This window comes from Anas platyrhynchos, chromosome 20 (genome assembly GCF_047663525.1).
Source record: "Anas platyrhynchos isolate ZD024472 breed Pekin duck chromosome 20, IASCAAS_PekinDuck_T2T, whole genome shotgun sequence".
Lineage (NCBI taxonomy): Eukaryota > Metazoa > Chordata > Aves > Anseriformes > Anatidae > Anas > Anas platyrhynchos.
The window spans coordinates 1,892,931-1,917,191 of NC_092606.1; the positions used below are offsets into that span (position 1 = coordinate 1,892,931).

The 24,261-nt window shown below is 47.6% G+C and overlaps 1 protein-coding gene across 3 annotated transcripts in view; it reads right to left on the reverse strand.

Moving 5' to 3' along the window:
* The window catches only part of AATF (apoptosis antagonizing transcription factor), a 49,262-nt gene that overhangs the window by 1,974 nt on the left and 23,027 nt on the right, over nucleotides 1–24,261 (reverse strand). Inside the window, exons 9-11 of one of the 3 annotated variants that reach the window (XM_027472141.3) lie at nucleotides 17,562–17,629; nucleotides 15,586–15,666; nucleotides 12,217–12,288 (exon numbers count right to left, since the gene is read on the reverse strand). In XM_027472141.3, coding sequence (XP_027327942.2) covers nucleotides 12,217–12,288; nucleotides 15,586–15,666; nucleotides 17,562–17,629 — 221 coding nt within the window. Of the gene's footprint in view, nucleotides 1–12,216; nucleotides 12,289–15,585; nucleotides 15,667–17,561; nucleotides 17,630–18,934; nucleotides 19,061–20,004; nucleotides 20,044–24,261 lie in introns of those variants that run through there. The other 2 variants (XM_072025947.1, XM_027472142.3) reach the window with 2 other exon arrangements.

Sequence of the window (24,261 nt, forward strand, 5' to 3'; positions counted from 1 at the left end):
GGCTGAGCTGGCAGCACTCCCCTGGGACAGGCAGAGCAGGGCGACGTCTCCTCTGCTCAGCAAGGATTGTGGCGTGGCCTCGAAGGATGAACCTCAGCCCTGCCGGAGACGCCGTGGTTTTGGCTGCCTCCTCAATTCAGATCACAACAGGGCTCGCTGGCGACCACTCGAGCTGGGGGCTGTTTTGCTGCCCGGCTCCTTCAGAAATCAAGGAGAGGTGGCAACTGGTTTGAAAAGTGCCTGCTCCTTGCGGACACTTCCACTGCCGAGAGCCACCTAATTAACCAACCAGCGGCTCTACCCTCAGACAATGATGTGGTGAGGGATGTGGTGAGGGATGAGGTGAGGGATGAGGTCTCCTCACCTACCGAAACGGGTGGCTCCGTGCTCTGTGTGCGGAGCTCAGCCCCAACAAGGGAGCTGTACCTGGAGTTTCTGTGCTAAATCGAGGGTGTGCAGGCAATTTGGGCAAGTTTAACTCGAAAGCAAAAGCAAACCCCTTCTAGAAAACAGAGCTGATGTTTGAAAAGCTGCTCTGAGCTGAGGAGAGGAAGGTGGTAGGGGTCAGGTGTTGTAAGTGGCAGCTGAATTGCACCGAGTGCCCCAAATCGAAGGCTCGGGGACAAAAAATGTCCCCCCCCCCCTTTGGAGCTGCCAGAAACCGTGTTCAGGTGTGACAGCCCCGTGCTGCTGGGCGGTCCCGTGGAGGCTTCAGCTCCGAGATGTCCTGGGCTGTGCGTCCTCTGGTCCAAGCTCTCCTGGGACGCCCGCGAGCCAGCAGGAAGGGGACACGCAGGCAGGGAGCAAACACCTGCAGAAAGCACTGCCCGCACCAGGCAGAAAAGGGAGGAGGGAGAGGAACGCCTTCCCCAGGCCTCCAACATTTTCCATCTTTCCTGACTATTAACTGATAAACGTGACTCGCTTTTGCTGTTTCAACTGAGAAATCAGATGGCAAACAGCAAGCAAGCGGCGCTCCTGATAAAAAAAAGAAAAGATGTTGTGGCTTTACGGCTCCATCAAGTGATTGGAAGGAGAACGCAGAGCGATGCCATTTGGTCACACAATCCCAGCCCTCCCGCCCTGCTTTGCTGCCTCAGACCCCATCATTACCCCGAGCCAACGTTTCCACTTGTGCTGCAATCTCGGTGCAGTTCCTGGGCAGCTCCCGGCCGCAGCGGGGTTCCCGTGTCGGGGGCAGCGAGGGAACTGCTGGAACCGGCGGCTGGCAGAGCACTGCAGGTGGGCAAAGCCCACGAACACGCGGGGTGTGCTCGTGTCAGAGGAGGCTGAGCAGCCTGGGGACCTCTGGGCAAACATCACCAGCTCAGTCCTTCTCCCCTCTCCCTGGCCTACAGCTCGTTTTAATACCGAGGGTGAGTTAATTGCACGGAGGGAAGCAGCCTAAGGAAGCCAAATCTCAATACCAAAGGCACCCTCCAGCTGGCTCCCCAACCCACGCCTGCACCCAAGCCCCCGGTAGGCTGACAGCCCCACGACTGGCTTCAGCCCCTTCGCTCTCCTGCCCAAAGCCTGCCCAAAAACGAGGAGCCCTTCCAGCAGCCAGCCCGAGACGGCAGCAGAGGAGCTGCTGCCTTTTCCCAGAGAAAGCCAGAGGTGGAATCTGTTCTCTGCAGCCTGCCTTTGCCTTCCCCCCCGGTGGAGAAGCAGGCTCCTGAGGTTCCTGTCCACGTTTTTGGCTTTTGACGGGCGCAGGAGCTCAGGGGTCGGTGCTGAACTCGCTGCCATCCCAGGGATTTTACACAAGCACTCGTTTTTGAAGCGAGCAGGGCCCACGGAGACCCAAGGCAAGGATTTGTCTTCCCGGGCAGGGAAAGGTTGGAGGCACTGCCCCACTGGTTCCAGGGGCACACCCTGGGCATGCAGAGGCCGGGAGGAACCAAACCTGGCAGATCCGAGCCCAGCGCCCCGCAGTGCCTCCGGGCACGGCCCCAGCAGCATCTCCTGAAGCCTGGATTGAGGTGGGACTGCCTGGATAACAGCAGAGACACCCTGGCAGTGACGGGAAACCATCACTCCTCCACCCTGACACAAAACAAACGTTTCACCCTGCTAAAAAATAATAATAATAATAGCCCAGCCTTATTTTTTTCCCCCTCCTTTCATCGTCTCAGCTACCTTTCTTCCACAGCATCTCCCCTCAGTAGGATTTAACCATGCAGAGAGTAAAACTCATCAATCCTCCAGGTTTAACCTTGTCTCTGTTTCAATTCACCAGGGTAAGTGTGGATTTTAATACTTTCAGCCCCCTTAAGGCTATGCATAATGAACTCGGATTTTGGTTAAAAACATAAAATTCCTCTCCTCCACCCACATGTATTAAGCATCAGACTTGAGCCACTGAGTTGAAACAACCCAGCCCACCACCGGGCGCTGCCTTCAGACGGAGGAAAGGTGACTTTAGCACCGAGGGGCAGGGGTAGGAACGGTGTGCGGAGGAATAACCTGTGCGGAGTAATTAACAGCACTTACACCTCAGGTAGGGAGCGTGCAGGAGGCAGGTCGATACCGGGGTCTTCCTTGAATTAAAATTTAACTTACCCTTTATTGCAACCTACAAAAGCAAGTAATGAGCACTAACATTTTTATTTCTTTTAAACTGTCATTTAGGCTGTAGAGGGGATAATTACCTATTTCCACTGTAGTAAGGTTTTATCACCCTTAGTGAGGCATTTTCTAATTTAATATTTTTACTATATTATCATAAAACCTGTTTCTGGAAAAAATGATCACGAACCACACAGCCATTTGCCATAAAACATGTGTGTGTAAGTACCTTGGCTTATTATTTATGCATTTCTCCCGAGCTCGCTCCGAAGGCAGCGGCCAGCAGAGCTCAACGCCGGGCACCCACCGCTCCGGGTCTGCGCCTTCTTTCGATGTGGCAGCAGGGCTGAGACAAAAGGGAGGTGCGAGGGGGCTTCCCCTCTGCCCCTGGTGCCCCCACGCAGTCAGGACCCCGGCTCTTGGCTGCAGTTTGGCCTCGTGGAGCAGCCAGGACGGGATGCACCGCGCTGCTCACCGTCCCCAGCCACCCCCAGCCACGTTGCACGGACCCAGCGAGGGCATTTCCCCCGCTAGCCCCAGGCTAGGAGCTTGACCACCTTCCCCTTCATGGTTTAACACTTTTACAGCTCTTGGGGGGTCTCTGCAACCCCCCCGGCTGCAGGCAGCCCCCAGCACATGCAGACACTGCAGATAGCGGGGTGCCATGGCAGCAGGGCCGATAGTGAGGCTCCCCACCTTGTGCCTTGCTCCCGCCAGCGGTGCTGTTTTCATAACCAAATAAAAGCCCAACTCCTTCACGGTGCTAATTCAGCAGCGGACTTTATCACCCTCCAAATCCCACAGACCTACTTACTGCCGGGGTTTTGTAGGCAAAAGCCTTGCGACGGAGAGCAGGTAAACACACACCGAGGGCAGGACTGCCCTGAGTGAATATTAAGAGCAAAAGCACATTTTATAAATATATAAATCATTAAAATATAGATCGCAGAAACTGTTAGCAGTTCCCCAGGAAACTCCTTTGCACTAGGCCACCAAACATACAAAGGGGAGAGCGAACACACACCCTCACACGGGAGAGAGCAGCGAATGCGGTGCTGTTTGGTATAATTACATTCTCCTTATTGCTTTTTTTTTAAAAAACACAGTCCTGTAGATTCGTAGAAGAGCAAAATTAAGGGGGAATATTCAGTTTCTGGTGTTGTTTTTTTTTTTCAGAGTGCTATTAATACAGCAATACTGCATGAGTCACTGCTGCTCTGCTGCTATAAAAATACCCTCCACCAAATCTCCCTGCCTTTTCCCATGTACCTTTTCTTTCCTCTCTTCTTCCAGGACAGAAAAAAAAGAAAAAAAAAAGAAGATAATTTAGACTGTGCCCCAAGCAGTACTGAAATAACTACAACTACCCCATTCCTGGTGACATCCTCCGCTGGGAACAATGCATTTCTAATTCACAAAAACCGGTGGAAGATGCAGCACGAACACCCATGAAGAAAAGCAGATGAAAACCACCCAGCTCCTGCTGAAAACAGGCTGGCTGCGGAGCAGATGGCTCGGCGCTTTCTTGGGAAACTTTCTGCCTGCATCCTAAGAGATCTTTTGTCCAGCAGTGTGAAATTCAGATTACTAGGTGCCTAGCGAGCAGAGCAGGTACCTGGGGAGATGAAACAAGCCGGCGTCCTTCAGTTCTCTGTTCCTACTCCAATGCATCACCCAACACCAGCGTGTGGGGTTGGGAGGGGTTTGCTCTGCACTCGCACCCCCCAGGTGCATTTTGCACCCCGGGATTTCCGCAGCAACAAACCCACGCCACGGCTGGTGATGGGGAGCAGTGGCGAGCAGGCAGGCAGCATTAAAACCCCATGGCACCAGCAGTGAGGGGTGCTGTGGGGCAGGGGGGGCAGCTCCCGGGGCCGGCAGCCCCACGAGATGGCAGTCTCTCCTCTCCCTCGCTCCCGCGCACGACTCCGGCCATAAATCCCGCGGCCAGACGGCTCTCATCACCGTGCCCGGCGCTTGAAGGAGATTCAGAAAGGTTCTGCCGCAATTCCCCCTCGCTCCGGCGGGTCAGGATTGGGTCCTTCGAGTCCGTGCGAATGCTTTTAAGCCCCACGGCTTTAAATTATGAGAGGCGACGTGTGACCTCTGGCTCGTCTCAGGAGACCAGGCGCAAGATTTATAAGTATTTCAGGACGCCGGTTCCTGCCCTAAACAAAGGGACTCTGCACGTTGTGTGAGGCTGGAGGTGGGGAGCGGGCTGTCCCCCTGCAGACCCGGGGTTCAAACCTGCCATCTCCATCACCGGTCCCCAATGTTTTGTCCTTACACCAGCACAGCCCCCTGCCTCTTCGCCAGCCTTAAGGTGACAGAATTAGCAGAGGGACCTCTCGCACCCTTTTTGGCCCCACCAGCGCCCACGTTTTCCCAGGAGCTGTTCCAGCACCGAGATCAAAGAGGCAGAAGCGGCTGGAGAAGGAGCGAAAACGCAGGGAGGTTCACAAACCTCCAGCATGCTCCGCTGGCGTGCTCTCTAGCAGCTTTAATTTCCCCCTGAAATTCATAAAATGTTGCCTTCTCAGGCTCTGTTTGAAGACGGGTATTTGAGCGGAGCAGCCGCTGTCATGCTGCCTGTGCAGCGCCCCGTGCAGGCACCCGCACGGAGGGGCCCATTCTTTGTGTACCTTAACATCCCATATTCCTAGGATGATTTCCCTCTTTCACAGCTTGACTGTTTTATAACAGATTTGATGCAGGAGAAGACAAATTGTCTCGCAAAGGAAGGACGACAAATCATCGTGCAGCTCTTAACAGGTTATTTTTTTTCCCTTTAAAAAGGAAATTTCCATAGCGGAGGCGTCTGTCTTCTTACCAGGGATGTCAAACACCCAGCGCCGGGACACGATGATTTCAGCCCATTGGCACTAGCCGGGGTCACGTATTCCACCTCGCTACTGCCAGCTAAGAAGACACAAAAGCTCCCTGCTCACACACCGACCCCTGCACAACCGCGGCTTGAAGCCACGCGGACACCTGAAAGCATCGACGGGGGTCAACTGCTGAGGGTGAGGCAAAGGCTGGGGGTAAAACCCCACCAACCAGAGCGAAACACAAAGGGCAGAAGGACACCGAAGTCACAGTGCCTCGGGCCCAGGGGCCACGCCGGGTGGGTTTCATGTCACAGGACAGCTCGTGCTGTGTGCTGCGTGCTTTTCGGATCCCAGCTCAGCTCAGCTGAGGCTCCCAGACTCGATGCTTGATGTCACAAGGCGGTGTGGGCCATGCTGTGGGACATGTCTCCTCCCCAGGGTGCACACCTCTCCAAGAGGGTTTTTCTCACACCGCCAGGCACCTGACGTTTGTGCCGCATGGCCCAGAAGCAGGAAGAAGAGCTTTGCTTTCTGTGAGGGACTGGTGGCAGGGTGAACGGGACTGGATTGACAATCCCAGAGCCCAGATTCCTCCACTAATCCAGTCTCATGGTGCTTTAATACCCAAAGTACAAAGTGAGCTAAGTTAAAGGCTGCTATCTCACCAACTTTTTCATTTTTTTTTAATTTTTATATTAAACTCTTATGTCATATAAGTAAATTAATCTTTTAATACCAGGATTTCCTACCACGCACCCCCCTCCGCTTGCTGCAAGACCCACAGTGACAGAGCAACCGCACGAAGTGCAGGAGTCAGGCTGCTGATGGGGAAAACACAGCGTCCGGGCTGAATCTGAGGGAAATGCTCTAATCCAAACCCCGCTGGCAGAGGGATAAGCTGGGTCTTAACCCAGCGCCCCAGCAGGCACTGGTGTGATGTGCAACCAGAGCCGGGCTGTAAGGAGTGGGCTGGGGGCTCCGCTGCCAAGCATGAGGTGAGGTCAACGCGGGCAACCCCTGAGCCTGTGGCTCCTAAAAACCAGGGACGTGTCAACCAGGTTAACTCCCAGCACAGGCAGACAGGTTGTCTGCCCAAAACAAGGCCCCGTGCCTCAGACTGCATGGTTTGGCACAGTCCCGTCATCACCAGCTTCTTCCTGGTGACGTGTTATCCCCCACCTTCAGGCAGGTAGAAACCCCTGCCCTGAATTTCAGCCTGCACTGGAGCACGTCTCTTTTGTCCTGCCTGACTTTAGTGCAGAGAAGCCTTCTCCTGCCTCCCGTCCCTGCTCCTGGTGCCATCTTTAATGATGATGTATGGGCGTCCTTCTCCTCGGTGGTGCTGTGGGGAGGGGGTCACACATGCGACACCGCCAGCATGTGTATCAACAGCAAATTATAAACCGTGTCAATCCCAGTTAATGCAAAGCTGTAATCCTCTTTAACAAGAGATCAAATCAGTGCCATGAGTTATGTTCATTCTGTAATCTGATAAGAAATAGACTGAGACTCTAATAAAAGAGTAATGAGAGCCCTTAATGATGCTGTTAAAAGGTAGCGCCAGTTAAAATATTGCTGTTGTTCCAGCTGATTAGATCACTGGTGCATATTTGCACAATCTTGTTTTACCTGTCAGAATAACCTCAGTCGTCGTGGGAGATAAAGGTGCTTGGACCAAACATCTGCTCCTTAAAGAACATCTCTCCTGCCAGTTACCCGTCCTCCAGAGGTGACACAGTGATGTTCCTCAAACTTGGCAGAACTTGATACCAGACCTTTTTTGAAGTGTCTGTGTTTAGTCTCTGTGCCACACACATGTACGGTGCGAAGAGCTGAAGAGCTGTATGTCAAAGCTGACAGCGAGCTATAACAAAACCAAAATCTGCACAGACATCTCCCCAGGAACACGGACTTTACCTGACCTTGCCATGACTAGGTGGTTTACAGGCCCCACTCCTGCAGATACGGCACCTCTGCACACAATGAAAACACACGCACGTGTTTATGGACAGGAGCACCTTTAGTGGGAACCTCCAGGCTCAGTTGGTCATTTTCTTGTGCCTCATTTCCCAAAGTATGAAACAGAGAAGGCAGGCATCTTCCCAGCTCTGTTAACGTGCTGGTACCAAAGGATGATTAATTAAAGTTTACGCTGTGCTAGATCCTGGAGCAATGGGATCACTGCAGTGAGGATGGGCAAAGCGTATTGCAAGGGAAGTCCAAGAAGTGGCACCCCCACGATGCCACCCTCGAGCCCAGGCAAATCACAGCTGGAGATAGATCAATCCTGATCTAATCCTGGGAAATTCCTGCCTGAGTCTGCTACTCCCCTCCAAACACCTCAGCACACTCACATCAAGCTCCTGCCTTCAGCTTCCTTGTCACAGGGCCGGCTCATTTACATAGCGATGACCTTGGACCGATTAGAAAAACCTTGGCCCAAGAGTCCTATAAATGTATTTAAGTCTATAAACATATACCCCAAGACAACCATAAAAATCACTTTCCAGTGTATGTTTTAAAATACTACCAAAGAGGGGTTAAAACAGAGGAGGGCTCGAGGCCACCCGTGTCCCACACATTACAGCATAATATATGTGAGCACAAGGTTAAACAGCCATGCCCATGCGTAGGGTGCAGGAAAAACTGGCAAGTGGAAGATTAATTGCCTGCACGAATGCTATTACTCCAACTAGCAGCAAGAATAAGAAAGAACGTGGCAGTGATGTTGACAAAGGCAGTACTGTACTTGCGTGTTTCTTCTCTCAAATTCCAGCCGTAAAACAATTCTGGAGGGACCGTCCATCCCTTTCCCCAGGCAGCGCTCAGACTCTTTCTCCTCACATGCATTTGCTCTTTATTTCTGCAGCCAGCAGCAGTGGCAGGTGATAAACTTGACGTGACGGATCCCCACAAGTCCTGGGCATCCCACAGCCACGCTACCAAATCACAGGAGCCTTTGAGTGCCAGCAGCCCCTTGCACTGTTTTAGGGGCTCTTTGCACAGCCAGAGCATTTAAGATGGCTTAAATGTACAGAAAAATCAGGCTCTGGATTTATTTCTAGGTTGCACTGACTATTAAAATATACCAGGAGTGACTGGGCGTTACAGTGCGACATGCCTTCAAAGCACTCAGAGCAAACAAAGCCAGGAAACAGTCACAGAGAACTCCGTCTGCTCCTGCTGAAGGGCTTGCCCAGCTCATCACGGGAAGTGAGATCTTGGCACAGGCACAGGAGAGCCAGAACTTCCCCACCAGCCACCCTCCAGCCTCTGCCCACCCACGTCTGCCCATACATATTTATTTCCTGGCATTTTCCACGCAGCTAGCTGACACCATGGTCACCGGCAGAACTTAAGGAGGAATATTCAGGCAGCTCTGTTTCCACAACCCTTTGTTATATACAGCTCACTGACACTTTAAAATGTCTCGCACTACAATACCGAGCACCCTGTTGTTCAGATGTGTATTTACTTTGGGGTCATGCCTTTTAAGTGCCTGAGCAGGAAAAAAATGGCTCGGAGCATGATCACATCACTGTGAAGTGTATACTTGCATTTTCAATATAGTAATTCACACTTGCAAACAATAAAATTACCTTCTTCTGTCACAAAGGAAAGCTGTTATCATTACTGCTTCCCTCTCATGCGTACAGGCTTGGTCTCTTGTTTTTAATTCACCCGCAGTTTAACGCAGGCGTGGAATTCTTCTCGTCTTGTCCAGGATGGCTGTGTGCTGCTGGAGGTATGACGGCCTGTGGCAAGCGCAGGGACATTTTAAGCAGGGATGTGAAATGATCCCTAGGGGGTGGCCACGGTTTAAAAAATAAATAAAAAAAGTCACAGACAGCAGCAGATGTCTTCATCTTGGGAGAGCTGAACCAGAGCACTCGGAGAGTTCTGATTTTCAGACACCGGCCTCTCCGATACTTTCAGTGTTTTATGGTTGGATGCAAACACAAAAGGTGTGAGACCAGGGAGGAAAGGAAGGAAGCTGGGCTAAATAACTTCAGGTTCGCAGAGCAGAAAGCAGGAATGCCCACCTCTGCTGTCCGAACGAGGAAGGCCCGCTGCGAATAGGAAGAAGGCTTGCACCAGTCTGCAGTGCATATTCATTGTGTTGCAGGTAACTAGCAGTGATTTTGGTGAACACTGAGGAAAAGTGAGGCTGCTATTTGTGTGTCTCATCTGAAACAAAAGCTTTGCTCTGCTTGTTAAAAAAGGAAATAACAATGCTATTACTAACCCACTGCTTTTTTACACCTTCTCAAGAGCAGACCTCAAAGCCTGCCCGATTCTTTCCACCACAGAGAAGAGGAATGAGCCAGGGAAGCACATGGACTGCTCAAGGTCATCCACGAAGCCATCTGCTGAACTCGGACCTGAGCCTGCCCAGCCTGAGCCCCGCAGCGCCCCATCCATCCGCAGGGTTTGCTCGCAAGCCTCATCTGGGCAGAGCGGGACGCAGCTGCCCGTGCGATGCAAGCCTCAGGCACGCTCGCTGGTGTGTGAACACATCAGCCGACAGCTCCACGCTAGATGGCTGAGCCAACGTTGAGAGCTAAGCGACCGAAATGCCATTAACTGGAAGCATGGCGGGCCTCCAACGCCACTAATAAACCTCATGTAAGGAGCAAGTTCCCGCAGTCAGACAATAAGCAGCAGCAGCTGCTGCCACGCTGCTGCCACCGAAGAATCTGTAACGCATGCAAGCGGTGTAATAACCCACTCGGAGTGGAGAAAACCCCCAGGAGACATTTTCAGTAAACCAAATGTCAAACGCTATGTCCCTACCACGATGATAGCTATGCAGACGCAGCGTAACACTGAGAGCATCCTATTAGCTGTAACAGCTTCGGAGGGTCAGCCGGGCTCCTTGCAGCTCGTGGTGGACTCAAGGTGCCTGCTGAGAAGGGAGGGGAGCGAGGGTTATGACGGCGGCAGCCAGATGAGGGGTAGCTGAGGCCCAAGCAGGCTATTGGCAAAATGACTCGGCTGTCCCAGCTGCTTTGATGCACTTCATGCTTGCGCTGACTTGCTGGAGAATTTTGGCTTCCAGAAGGCATTTTCTGTGCAACTTTTGGAACGCAAGTGAGTGCAGTGGACTGCGAAGGAGGAGGCAATGTCACCTCTGGGGCCAGCAAGCATGATAACCCGTGGATTATTAGGGTCTCATTATTATTTTTCACCTCCCTCTCACACAGACCTTGCAAGCTGAGTTTCCTTTATTCTGGGGATAGAGCAGGGGGCTGTATGCCTGCCTAGCCTGTAGGACACTGCAATATGTATTATATGCAAAAAGTGGCCACTCTAACCTTATTTGATCTCCTCAAAGTATAAAAAATAATCAGTCAACTGGACAGGACAGAGAAATACGAGAGGCATGCGCACTACTAATGGATATGGTATGAACAGGTTCTTCCTGCACACACACGTGCCACTTGCTAATTACCCTCAGACAAAAAGCTGTGGGGAACGAGCAGCACATCCAGAACAACGCCTATAGGATGGTACAGCTCTATTAGGAGTGCGTGTCCACCCCACCCCGTGTTTTATTTGGCACTACCCAAAACACAGAGCCTGGTTCCATACAGGTACAGGTTCCTTGCCAGCTGGGACGCACAAAGAGCGGCTAGCTCAGGCCATGCACAGTAGAAACAAAAATGCACTTGATTATTTGCCAAATAGGCAAAAGTGTTCACATCTAACCTCAAAAGGTCAAAGTCACTTCTGCCCCTCTCTTCCTACCCAGGGGGTGGAAGATCTGATCTCCTGACATGGCTGGAGGAGTAGCTCCCACTTTGCCTACCCAACACATTTATTGTTGTGGTGAGAGGATCTAGACAATATTCAGTACTCAGAGCAGTTTTCTCATTTGGAAAAAAAAAAAGGGAAAAAAAGAAAGAAAAAAACATGAGAAAGATGCATGATGAAACAGCCTGAGTCTTATTATGCACGCAAAATGTCTTAGTGCCAGCTTTCTGAAGAGCTTTCATCCAGAAGTCTGTGCAATATCCCAAAAGGCAGCAGTCTGAGAACAGCAGGTATTTGGTTTCCATTTCCCAAACAGACAAATGACATCTCTCTCTCACAAAGCACAAACATGTTCCACAACCCAGGGGAAAGATGTTTCTCAAGCCTTCTACATCCATTCATTGGAAAAATTATACCACCTCCTTCCCACAAAAAGCCCAGCATTTCCAGACTTACTTAAAAAATGTACTACGTAAGAAATACAGCTGTAGAACAGCTGCCTAGCAACTGTGTACAAAAATTAACTTGTATCTTCTTTTATAATTAGCAAGTTAAAACATCATAGTCTTCTAATAAAATCTGTCAGTCTGTAAATAGAAATACACACAAGCAGCATTTAGGTCTCGGCTGAATCTTGACTGAACTATTCCAGTTGTTACCTGAAGTAAGAAAATGCATGCTGAGCAGAGTTTAAATCAGTTGTCATTTCTGCTGAAAGACAAATTCTTTGTAAGTTTTGATTACACCTGGAGATACCAGGTAACTTGGCTCACTATTTCTAGAATAACTATAAAACCAGAAGATTTCAAAATCGGAGCAATTTTAAAGCAGAAGTAAAAACGCAGGTACCGAGATTTATGAAAATTTCTTGTTTGGTGTCACAGTAATTACAGAGTGAAAGCTCAGCCAGACTGCCTGGACAGATGTGACCAAGACATCCAGGCTATGATGCCAGTGACAAATGGTTAACTGATAAGAAGAAATGGAGAGGGCGACAGGCTGAAGAACAGGTCAATATCACGCTGTCATGAAGCCATTTGAGAAACATAATTAATCTATTACTCACCTGGCATCATCATTCATTGTGCAGTGGTCAATAGGTGCCATGAAGCTCACCAGCTTGCTGTGGACATGATACCTGGATAGTGCAGGAAATGAGAGGCAGCACATTAGGAACTGTTAATGAAAGGAAAATGTTGCTGCTTGAATAGAAATACACCAGTCCCCGAAAGGGAAGTGCTGGCTTTCCTGGTGGCTGATACCTGAGGAGTTACTAGTCATAGCATGAAATTCCCTTCTCTTTCTTCCTCCTCCTTTCTTATAACATGGGGAGAAGAATTATCAGATGGTACAATGAACTGAATAACTAACAAGCAAATCCTTTTTTTAACACAACTAGAAAGAGAGCATATAGCTTCCCTTAATTGTGTGCAGTACCTAATCAGATTCCCAAACTGGCAACTCTGAAAAGTCAAAGAAACAGGAACTAACTCTTGTTTTCAGCCTGCCTTTCAGCTGGCATCTCAATCACCTTCTGGAATTTGCGCCCAAAGAGTGCACTGCAGGCAGCAGCAGTGTCAGAGCATCAGGCCTTCTCAAGCATCCATCTGCTATCACTTTTTCCTTGCTCTGTGGTAGCTAGGGCCCTAAAGGATCTCAAAATCCCGCTCTGCTAGCCATACCCATAGCTGGAAAGTGCTATCCCAAATAACTTAGAAGTACAGCATGTAAAACGAGGCAGAGAAGACGGGAAAGAGACCTGCACAGAGAAGAGGCATGTCCAAGGTAGTAAAATGCTGTATCTGTCCCCGTTTCTGATCCACCAAAATATTTCTGCACGCTGTGATGCACCTACAGATATGGGGTCGCCCTCCTGCCTTCCACCCTGAGCTCGCTTGGAACTTGCAGTGGCTTTTCATGACTTATAGCCCAGTATCTGACATACACAATTTCACAGCGTCCTGAAAAACTGTGAATGTGAAGGTGCCTTTAAACGCGAGTGTGTAAGGGCAGGAGATTCCAAACCAGTAGCTTTGATGTGCACTACCATGCTGCCCACCCAAGTCTGAAATGTTTTATCCAAGTTGCTGCTATTTTTAGAGCTTGACAAATAGCAGGCAAAAGGATTCACAAGCATTTGCCCAGAATCACCTTTTCTCTCTGTCACCTCTGCACTCCCTTTTGTTTGCTTATGCAGGAACATTCCCTTGAGGGGATTTTTAGCTCACAAGAATATTTCAGAATGGCTCTTCAGGCGCAGCACACACTCACCCTTACACAAGGGCTTCTCTACACAATCAAGTCTTTGTCACTCGTAATGGAAGGAACTGCCCTGGTCTAACGCTGTAATGATCAAATCAGGGAACAGACACGGCACCGCGTGGCTAGCACGGCACCAAGCAGCAGGTCAACAGGCTGAGCTATGGAATAGTTCACTTGCATTAAAAACTGATGGATTCGTAGAGATCAAAGCTTACACAGAGATGGACTGCTAAGTAGTAAGGGGACTTGGCAATTCTGATAAATCCTCTGATGCAAGTTGTTTGTCCAGAACTAATTACCATCATGCTTTTAAAATCAGGACCTTCAAAATCCCCGTCTAGCAGATATTGAGTATTTAACTTCCTTCACAGAAAGCTGCCCCCTGTTGCAGCACAGGCAGCACTGATGAGAACAGCAGGAGCACACACATCGCTCCTCCACATCCGCCTCAAGACAAGGCATGTCCTACCAAGGGCTAGCAGAGGCCTGGGCACCTGGTTTCTTAAGCTCAACTCTGCAGTTTTTGGAAGGGCTCACTTCTCCTCTTCATGCCTCAACTTCTCCATCTGTGCAGGGAACAGGGCCTCGTGTCAAGCACAAGGTCGACTGCTTTTGAAAGCACTTGGAGATCCTCAGACCCTGTAAGGAACTAGCACATTTCACCCAAATATGCTGTAACACTGGAGGTGTGCTAAAGGATTGCTAAAAAGAATGAATTATTGAGACAGGTAAAATTTAGCATTTGATACTTTTCTCTCCTGGATGTCAAAGTTCTCCACGAAAACAAACCTAAGCACTGCTAATTTTAGGGGAAAAAAAGAACAGGGGACAGGCAAGCTGCTTGGGGTGACACACGATCTTTCAGTAGAAGAACCAACTATTTAAAAACACCAGTTTGGGCTCTTTTGGACGATTCTGAAAAGATCCCGGAGCTTAACTGCATGTTAATCCTAAAACCACACAATGGCACATTTTTTTCTTTTATTGATATTTTTTCCTGAGGGGTCAGTGCAACTTTTATTTAGCGAAGAAAAAAAAGGGCACCTAAGATCTAAGAGGCAATTGACTTGGCAAGATAGCTGATCTCTCAGGAATGCTGAAGCGCACAGATTGCACACAATGAGAGACTTCCCCATTATTCCTAGAGGTTTATGAGTCTGACTCAGTTGTGTGATGTTGTCAGTAGTTTTGACTGAATCATGAATATATCCAATTATGTGTGATGCTGACAGAAAAGAATATTGATAGTCAATAATTATAGGCTTTTCAGGCCAACAAAGTAGCTCTTCCCTCTTTTAATAAATTATCTTATGACATCTATCTTAAAAATTGCTATGCCAGGCCTGACCCAGACTGACTCCACTGACTTTCTATCAGATGCCATCTAAACTCACGATTTATAGTTTACTCACAAAAGGATGGTTAATGTTGCGGATTTTTTCAGGAAGCGGTGCAGCTTTTCAGCATGCCTCCCTGCCACAAACACCTCCCCCACTACAAATCATGCAGTCATGCTAAACTCAGGGAGGCTAATAGATCTGCTCTGCAAAGGGGGAAAAAAAAAGAAAAACACAACTATCTTCTCCAGACTGCTTCCTTTTCCACCTTACGGTGTGGACAATTCTTTCACTGGAAACACAGTCAGAGATCAACCCAAATTAGTAGCCCAGGAATCAGAATGTGAAATGCTGTGATGCTAAAGAAAGCTCTGACGTGACTTAAAAACAGAGATTAGGCACCAAATTTCAAATGACAATCCGTGGGAAATAGGCATGTGCCTCAGTTGGGCATTTCTACAAATCTTCCCCTGAAGCTTCTCTCTGTACTTCAGTCAGCCACACATGTATTGCCCAGTTGGTGCTTACTGGCTTTCACCAGAAATCATGACCCCAAATCACTTAGAGGCATTTGCACACCAGTCTCTGGTGCCCGCTGAGACCACGGAACACTCTTGCTAAGACTGATCTGGGCAGCGCTCAGAGGTTGCACCCAAGCATCCCTTTATTCTAGGCTCCAGGAACATGAAGATTCCACAGTGGATGCCCCAGAGCGAGGCAGCTTGCCCTGAAGGGGACAAATAAGCCTGCCAATGCACCCTGGAGCCAAACCAAGGCAGTCCCATTTGATCTGGCAAAAGCACAACTTTTGGTTGCTTGCAGAAGCTGTCACCCACCGGATTTTCCTTCCTTTACTGGCTTTTCTGTCCACTTTCTTCTTTATTTTGCTTCGTAACTTCTGGATGGCCAGCCATTGCCTGAGGGATGCAAAATGACAGTTACAGCATTTTTAGAACCACAAGGCAAATCAGCAGTAGCTCTGCTGGGGTCTGAAGCCCGTTCCAGCCCTTTTGCCTACTGCATATACAGAAGTGAAGGAGATCAGAACCTCAGGAAAAAAAAATATGAAACTTCAAATGCCTGTGCTACCGCTTCACTCCAAGAACACAGCTTTTAAACAGCAAGCATTTCTCCTCGTGCCAGCTACAAAAGGACTCACAGGCCAGACCTGATGATCCCAATGAGATGAGCACTGTTTGGTGAGAATTCTTCATCTGCAGGGAGATCCATGGAGACCACAAGGCTGGCTACATTTTTTATTCTTTCTTGATTACTGATTTTTTTTTTTTTTAAGAATCTTTAGGATTTAAAAGAAAATCTTTACCAAATATAAATGTTAAAATCTGTGATAATTACCTTTAAAGGTACTTTTTGATTTTGGCATTGGTTGTTAGAAAGATTTCTATTTTGCACATAGAAAGCCCAGAACAGTACAGACGGTCTGACACACTCTGAACTGATGCTTTAAGTGAGCCAGGCTATGTTAACTTCATGAACAGAAGTGCTACAGTGCAGTAGATGCTCTGAATTTATTTCTTCCCTCGGTTCTGCAAAGCATATAAAAAATTACAAGCATTCTCCCCACCATCTCTGCATATTAAACCTGGCAAATCGAGCAAGAAGTCCTCTATAATGCTCCACCTATGACTAAGCAGAACTACAGAAGAAAGGCAAACCCCACTTCCAGAACTCGCTGTCTGATCCCCAGCAGTATTTAGAAGGGAAGGCTCAAGTCCTCAAACAGAATCTCGTCAAGTCCAAGAAGTTTTCAGCAGGGAAAAACTTCTACAAGTTATAAATATTTTTTTTACGAAAACGAGCATCATCTTACCTAATTTATACAATGAAAACTTGACATCAGGGAAAAAAATCTAGCAAAATCCAATTACTGCAATCTTAATATAATCTTAATTACTGTAATCTATTTTATTGTAAAGTCAGATAAATGTACAATGTAATCACCACTTAAATGTAATTTTGTCTATATCATGTTAAATTATAGTGAATAGCTTTCCATAATATTCCAGACATACACAAAATATATTTGACATGTTGCACTAAAATTTGGATAGTATTTTACGAGGACAAAAGTTATTTTACTTACACAAAATTTCCTAATGAATTTTCTTCCCCTCCCCATACTCACACCCCCTTAACTCCTTTCTCAGCGGAGAGCCCTATTCCAGCATCTCCAACCTCCCTGTGCTTTTACATTACTTTCAGTGTTAGCCCAGGGCTATTTAAACGTAGACTGTTTACTAAGCAGTATTTGAAATGTTCCCTGTTTTCAAAGCATAGAATTAAGCCGAATAATACAAACTTCCTTGCACGGAATTATATTTTACTTCTGGCATGCAGGCAACATTCCCTGACACTGTTCTAATCATACGGTGTCCTTTCTTACAGCAGGGAGAGAGCATACACAGGAGTCATTTTTACTGATCTCACTACAGATGCTTCACTCCTCTGCAAATCAGAGCTCATGAGAGAATGCCCAACTTCAGCAGAGGACCACTGCTTCATCTAGTTCCCTCTTGTCAGGCAGGACAGGACAAGACAATCCCCTACGCACCCTCTGTGCTATATGAACCACTGGGACAGAGGTATCCAAGGTCTGCTACCAGCCTTTTATGGTGCAAAGTATCTTTAGGGGCAATGCACTGTACTAAACCCAGGAGCTTTCTCCAGAGTCATTCACAATTTTGCCCTCTACAACGGGCAGGACTGGAAGCTCCCAAGTAGTTCTGCGCTCCTGGACTGTGCTGCAGCGCTGGGGAGAAGCCAGTGATGCTGCAGACGGCTGCTCACTCACCTGCCCATCGCTACTTGATCGTTGGGGTCCAGTGAACTGGTTTTACGCTCTATAAGCTCTCGAAGAAGCTACAAGAAAGACAAAAATTCCATTTAAAAGCACAATAAAGACAAGTTAATGCAAACAGGTTCACATGTTTCTCGGAAAACTTAAGAAATTAGGTGCCAAGTTCCCAAGAGAATCTGCATGTCTCATTTCTTGAAACTGTCTAGAAGATGGCATGCCAAGAACTAAAGCCTTTCAACATTTCCTCTCCACAGAAGAGTTTTCCAAGGGCTAAAGCAGTTATCGTCCAAATCAGTCCCTGCACTGCACACAACTGGAGCATAACACTGGAGGAAAACAGAAGAGTTTCTGTATAAAGCTCGTTTCAGACGGATCTAGGACTAGGAGAGTCTTCCTATCACCACATTATGGTTTATTTAGGTGGCGTTTAGCATCAGATCATTCATCTGAAGAGAATCTAAAAGGTTCTGCCAAGCCAGAGGGGCACAATTTAGGAGCACACAGCCTGGGCCTGGTCCCTGCTCCTCAACCACCAGCTGAACCTGACAGGAGACAGCTGTTCCTCTCCCCGAGGGGCAGAACGAGGAATCCTGCTGGCATTTCAGGGACCATTACCGGTCGCTGGGCTTTTGGAAGGATGAAGGAAGTCTGAACCTCCACAGGCTGCTGTGTACCCGACTCCTTCTGACAACAAGCGTGGAAAGCTCTGCCCCACGAGCCTCCACAAAACAGACGCCGAGCAGTGCTAGGCAGAGTAATGCTGACTACGAGGAACAGCACAGAAATATGATTTTTACAACCAGAGCAGGAATGCTCAAGCAGGTTTTTCTATTTCTTTTCATGTCCTGAGGGTTGGGTTTTGTTCTTTGTGCTTCCTGCAGCCAAAGACCCTCGTGAGCGGCCTGCCTGGCTACTTGACCAGGGCTGTGTGTTTATCACCACTCCCTGGAGATTTACCACGCTGTGCCGTGGGTATCGCACGTTACTGCAGGGAACAGCAACGAACCCTCCAAAACTGAGGGACACGGACTTCTTTCTGGATGCCCTGACAAGTGAAGTTACTGCCTCGGCTCAGACACAGACCTGGAAACGAGGGAGTCCAGTCAACTCTACAAACGTGTTGGCCAAGGAAGGATGAACAAAGCTTTTCTTCTACCCTGTATTTTTGCTCAAGGCGGAGAGCTGGTGTGCAACCAGGGCACAGCAACGTGAGGCTGGGGGAGCAGCCAGCTCCAGGCTGTTGCCTTCACGTGGCCGAAGCACACACAGCCAAGGCAAGAGGACAAGGAAGAAGCCAGCATCAGCCAGCAGCAGGGGATGTGGAGGAGACACCCGCTCCGTGAGAGAAGCATTTCTGAGCTGAGCTCACCTCGGGGCAGCCTTCAGGTGGCCTCCAGGGCACTGCTGGGTGGGCACAGCTGGTCCCAGGCTGCCCCAGGCACTGCGCAGCCAGAGGAGCTCACACACTGCTCTGGCTTCTGTACGCTGCTGGACTGAGGGGGAAAGGCCAAAAAAAAAAAGCCATTTAAAGGCAAACTGTTATTATTTTATGACCTTTTTTGTTTTTAAATGGAAAACAATCAAGCAACAGAGTAAATGTTTATTCCTGTCCACATCTTCCCCTGCCTTCAAGGCATACATCGTATTAAAAAAAAAGAACAATTCAAGCACAATTAAAATCCTGCCAGTACTTTTTTCCCCCTCTATTTGCCTATTTTTGGAGATTATTACTACAGAAATTACATTTAAGAATTCCAGGAACAGAGGCCTCTGGTTTATTATCACTAGAAAACAGCAAGCTATTTCTCTGCCCTGTTTATCTGATTGATTCCCAACATCTTTCTGGCACACAATCTATCAGTTTATCTCTCCCACTTCATCACAGTCACTTCTGGCAGCTAAATACAAGATCCAAATCCAGTGTTACACAGACATACGACACAGTAAACCTATGTAACACTGCTACTCTGTAAACAGCTGCCCTTAAGGCTAAGCAGAAATGGGATCTTGGTTTCTAGTCAATATGCTGTCAAAAGCAAGGTGGGAGGGAGGGTTTTAACAGCAGCCAGCAATGGTGCTGCTACATTTTAGTGTTTCTTGCTGTACCGGCAGTAAGACGTGTTTACTGGCGCGTCCTGGTGGCCCACCAAGTCACGGGCTGGTGGCACCCAGCTCTTCCAGCTCTGCCCACAGCTCTGCGAGGTGCTGGGCTGAGTGCTGCTGAGCAGGGCAGCAGCACGGGCCCGTTACTTGCTAGGGGCACATCCCCTGTGCTCAGAGCATCCTCTCCCCAGAGCTAGCAGGGGAGAGCTTTGTGCAGCAGCAGAAGGTGAAGCCCTGCACGCAGTTGTCTCCTCGGCACCAAGGAGGCCAGCAGCTCAGCAGCCACAGCCGGGGCAGACGCTGCCTTGTTGACCTTGGGGTGGCAGCAAAATGTTCGTTCAGCGCGGCGTCACCTGCGGGACTGGGGATACTGCTGGGGGGAGGGAAGGGAGAGAGGGATGAGGGGGAATTAAAAAAGAGCAGGGACAAGAGGGAAATTAGGAAAGAGAAATAAAAGCTGCGAAGCATCTTACTACATCTAAATAGCGGACGTCTTAAAGCTAAAGTTATAAATCATGCTAACAATGGTTACTAAAATAAAAGTGGATGTAGCCAGAGGCTACCGCTGAAAAAGTCAGTCTAGACCTGCCTCGCTGCCTTTGGTCTTTAAGGATTTGATTAGTTTTTCCGCTTTCTAGCTCAGAGTCTTGCATTCAGCCCATGCTCCAGAGCCAGCCAGGGCTCGGGATACAGAATGAATGATAAATTCATTTACTGAATAAAGTAACACTGTTTTCACAGCACAAGACTTAAAACACTTCCGAAGCTGTAATATTTCATTAAGCTTGGCGATTCTGGCTTGAATTTATTAGTCAAAACAGAAAACTCTCATCAGACCCCATATATTCCATTAGGAGTGATATATGGTGTCTCCCAATGTCTAATTATTAACTAGGAAGTGTAAGTAAATCACTATCAGAATTAAGCCCTGATGTGTGAAGACAGAGTTTGGAGTTAGGCAATTTCAGCATCAAAAGGCTGTGATTTGAAACATATCCTTCTTTGCTTTCCCTCCTTCACCTCCTCACACCTCCCCTGAACTTCAGAAACCCCAGCTCACTCTCCCATGCAAGCAAACACAACTGCCTGCCTGCACACCCAGAGGTCTGCAGCTCCACTGCTGGCTCCAAAATGCTCCTACCAAAAGCAGGAAGCAGGAGGATTAACTATGGGCAGAGTGGGAAAGGGGCAGCAGTAAGTGGAAGAAAGCAAAGAAAGCTGCTTGTTTGGTGCTGGGATGATGGAGCGATGCTTGCCCTGAGTGCGTGCCGGTGTTTCTGAACTCAACAAAGCTTCACATCCGAGAAAATTTCTATTCAGGTATCAGTAAGCACTCCAAAGGCAGCGCTAGCGCTGGGCCAGGAGCAGAACTGCTTCGCCCGCCTGTGTTCAGAGCACCCGAGAGGAATTAACTTCTGCAACCGCTAACAAAGAGCAAAGCAAGGCACCCTCAGGATGTGACTGAAGGCGAAAGCCTCCAAAGCAGCTTGTATTCACCTACCTGCGCTGACACCAAAGCCATTGTTAAAATTTACACTGGAGTCACTGATGTGTGCTTGCTGAAGAATTCGCCTTACAGGGACTCCCCTTCTCTGCTAGCTCAGAGACGCAGCACATCGCACAAAATTAGAGGGATTTAGAAATGCCATGAGGGTGTTGTTCAAGGGTAATAGAGATTCATTTCTCATTTTAGAGGTCAATTTTCATTTTAGAGGTTAGGTCTCATTTTCATGCACTATCTATCAGTGTTTCTAACACTCCAGTTGCTGACCTTTCTGATTTGCAGACCCCTACGAATTTCCAGTTGAGACAAAGAGCTAAGTATAGCTGAAATAAGCCTCGTGACAAAAGAGACTTTTCTTTGCCCTCACAGACCAGTTCAAATTAATATTTTGCAGAAGCTGATCCATATTTCTAAGGTTTGTAAACTAAATATAACTGGAACAAAAGAAACACTTCTTCTCTGATGCTATTAAAGTCTTCAAAGAAGCCAGTAAAGGCACAGGTCATTTCTGCTACCGTGCATCAAAGCCACCTGCTCTGTCTCACCAGTGGCACCGCTGGCTTTGAATTCACCAAGTCGGGTATGAGGGGAGGTGAGACGCGGGCTCAGCCCGCTCGTTGTGCTTGCTGCTGTACGAGGCAGTCACAGCAGTCCTGCCGGGCTCCCCGCACCAGTAATGGCAAATAAGGGGCCAACAATGTTCATTTTAAAACAACTGCGCCGAGCAATGGGAAAGCAGAACCTTGTAAAGTTTCTGCCAGCTTAGTCGTTTGTTGAAAACAACAGGAACAACAACAAAAAAAGATGCAGCTGTATGTGGATTTAGAAACAATGAGAAAAATGTGAGAAACCCAGACTACAGGTTTACCAGCAGCTGCTCACCTTTATTACAGCACTGTCACTCCCTTGGCTAAAAAAACCACTCTGCTTATTAGTGAGGAACTCTAAAACATTTGCAAATTACCTCTGTGGGCTTTTCTAGCTACGTGTGCATCTGTAACTGGAGACAATAAACAAACAATTATTGTGGCATGAAGGTCTACTCACAGCATCCTGATGTCTTAACACAAAATCCTTTCAAAAGCTCAAGCAAATTACCTTCAGCATGTCTCAGAGAGCTGTAACATTACATGTCACATTAAAAAAAGGTGTTATCATTAAGTTATCTTCTGATCATTTTTAAAAAGCAGTTGTGTTTTTGCTTTTTTTTTTTTTTATAACAAAATCACTGTAGGAAATCAAAAGAGAGAAGCTGAGCACAGGTTGCCAAGTCCAAGTGAAGAAGACTACAAACACCAACTGCTTTTCCTCTTTAGTGGTAAAAGTGCAAAGTCACTCCACTTCTGAACAGAAAGTTGTCAGAGCTGCATTTTACCAACATAATTTCAATACTTTATATTTTTTCTCTTCTTTATTCTTTGGACAGACATGATAAATCACATAATTTTTGCCTTCTTTTTCATATATATACACTGTACAGTTATTGTAAACAGCATAAATAATGAAAAGGTTGCTTCTGTTTCAAGTCTCTTTTTACATTTTACGCTGCATTCTGCTTTGACACAGAAACAAGACATTTCTTTTCCTCTTTCGAGCTGCCACACATTAACAGCTTAGCACCATTTGGATTTCTTGCAGTGCCAGAGGAAATTTGTACTGCATCTCAAACTGCATTTTTAAATCCTCCCCAAAACACTTTTTGATATATAATTTCCTGTAATCGATTTATAATGTCAAAATCTAACCTGCGAGGTGAAATCTCTGGACAGTCACTTTTTTAAAAATATTGTATTGAAATTCAGTTTTGTATAAAATAGGCATTGACTTGCGTATTTTCTGATATCCCATTAAGAGACGTTTCAAATCAAGCTTTAAAACGTGTTATTAACCATCTACCCAGCCATTTGAAAGATACATGCCTGTGATAAGAGTATTGTATTGCCATTAACCTGTGGGATGGTTCGAGACATCTCTTACTCACACAAAACTCTAAATGCATCTAATTAAAGACACAAGATCAGCTGTCCATATTAATCACTCACCAGTTTAATTAAGGTAAACCAGCTTGTCAGAAAGCCAGTCTTCTCTCTATTCTTCACCAGGATCGACTTTTAATAGTTCACTAGATTAGTAATTACTTGTTTATGGCATTATCAAATACCTGAGAGAGGAAAACACACTATGTGCCCAGGAACTGCTTTAGGCCTACTCTTGTTTGGGACTCAAGGATGTAAAGAATGTTACAAAGCTGTGACTTGGGAAGATGTACAGCCCAGCAGAGAAACAAATTGAGCTACAAGTATCTTAACAAGAGAGTCAGAAATGCATTTTGTGGTCACGCAGATGAAAGGAGGAATTCTGAAGGCTAAATTGGGAAAAAGAAGGTTAGCAAGATCTCCTCCTCACTTTGAAACACCCCATCTTTCACACAGAGTGTGAGAAGTGGGCAGGCACATGCAGTGCCGCCCTCCAAAGAACAAAAATGAAGTTACAAGGCCTCAAATCAGTTTTCTACAACATCATATATATAATTATGGTATAAACAAGGAGTGAAGCACGACTTCTCACTACGTAAGCTCACCCAGCCCGGGAGCAAATCCCAGACACAGAGTTCATTGCAGCACAAGGCAGCAGCTGAAGAAGGGCAGTCCTCTCCAGCACCGTGCCCGTCCTGCCCCACAGACTGCTGCCATCACTGCTGCAAGACTCCAAGTCCCCATCCCCTGCAGCTCTGCTTACCTTCTGGAAGTTGTGGTGATCACAAACATGACTGATGGCGTTATAAAAAGCGGGGACATACAACAAAACCAGGGTAGGAGGGAGCAGGAGAGCAGAGGGAGCAGGGATTATGCAGATTCCTAATTCTCTGCAGGCACACCTGCTGCCATCGGTGATGAACTTTTTTTCTGGGAAGAGCTGCGACCGGCGGAACGCTTAGCACATGAGCACTAACCTAATTCCTGTTGGAAATAAACCAATTTCCACTCTCCTTTACTAGAGTATTTCAAACTAATAATAAAATCTCCACTGTAGCATGGCAGACCAGCAGCTCTTGGGTAGCAGGCTGGAATCTTAAGTCTTAATGCT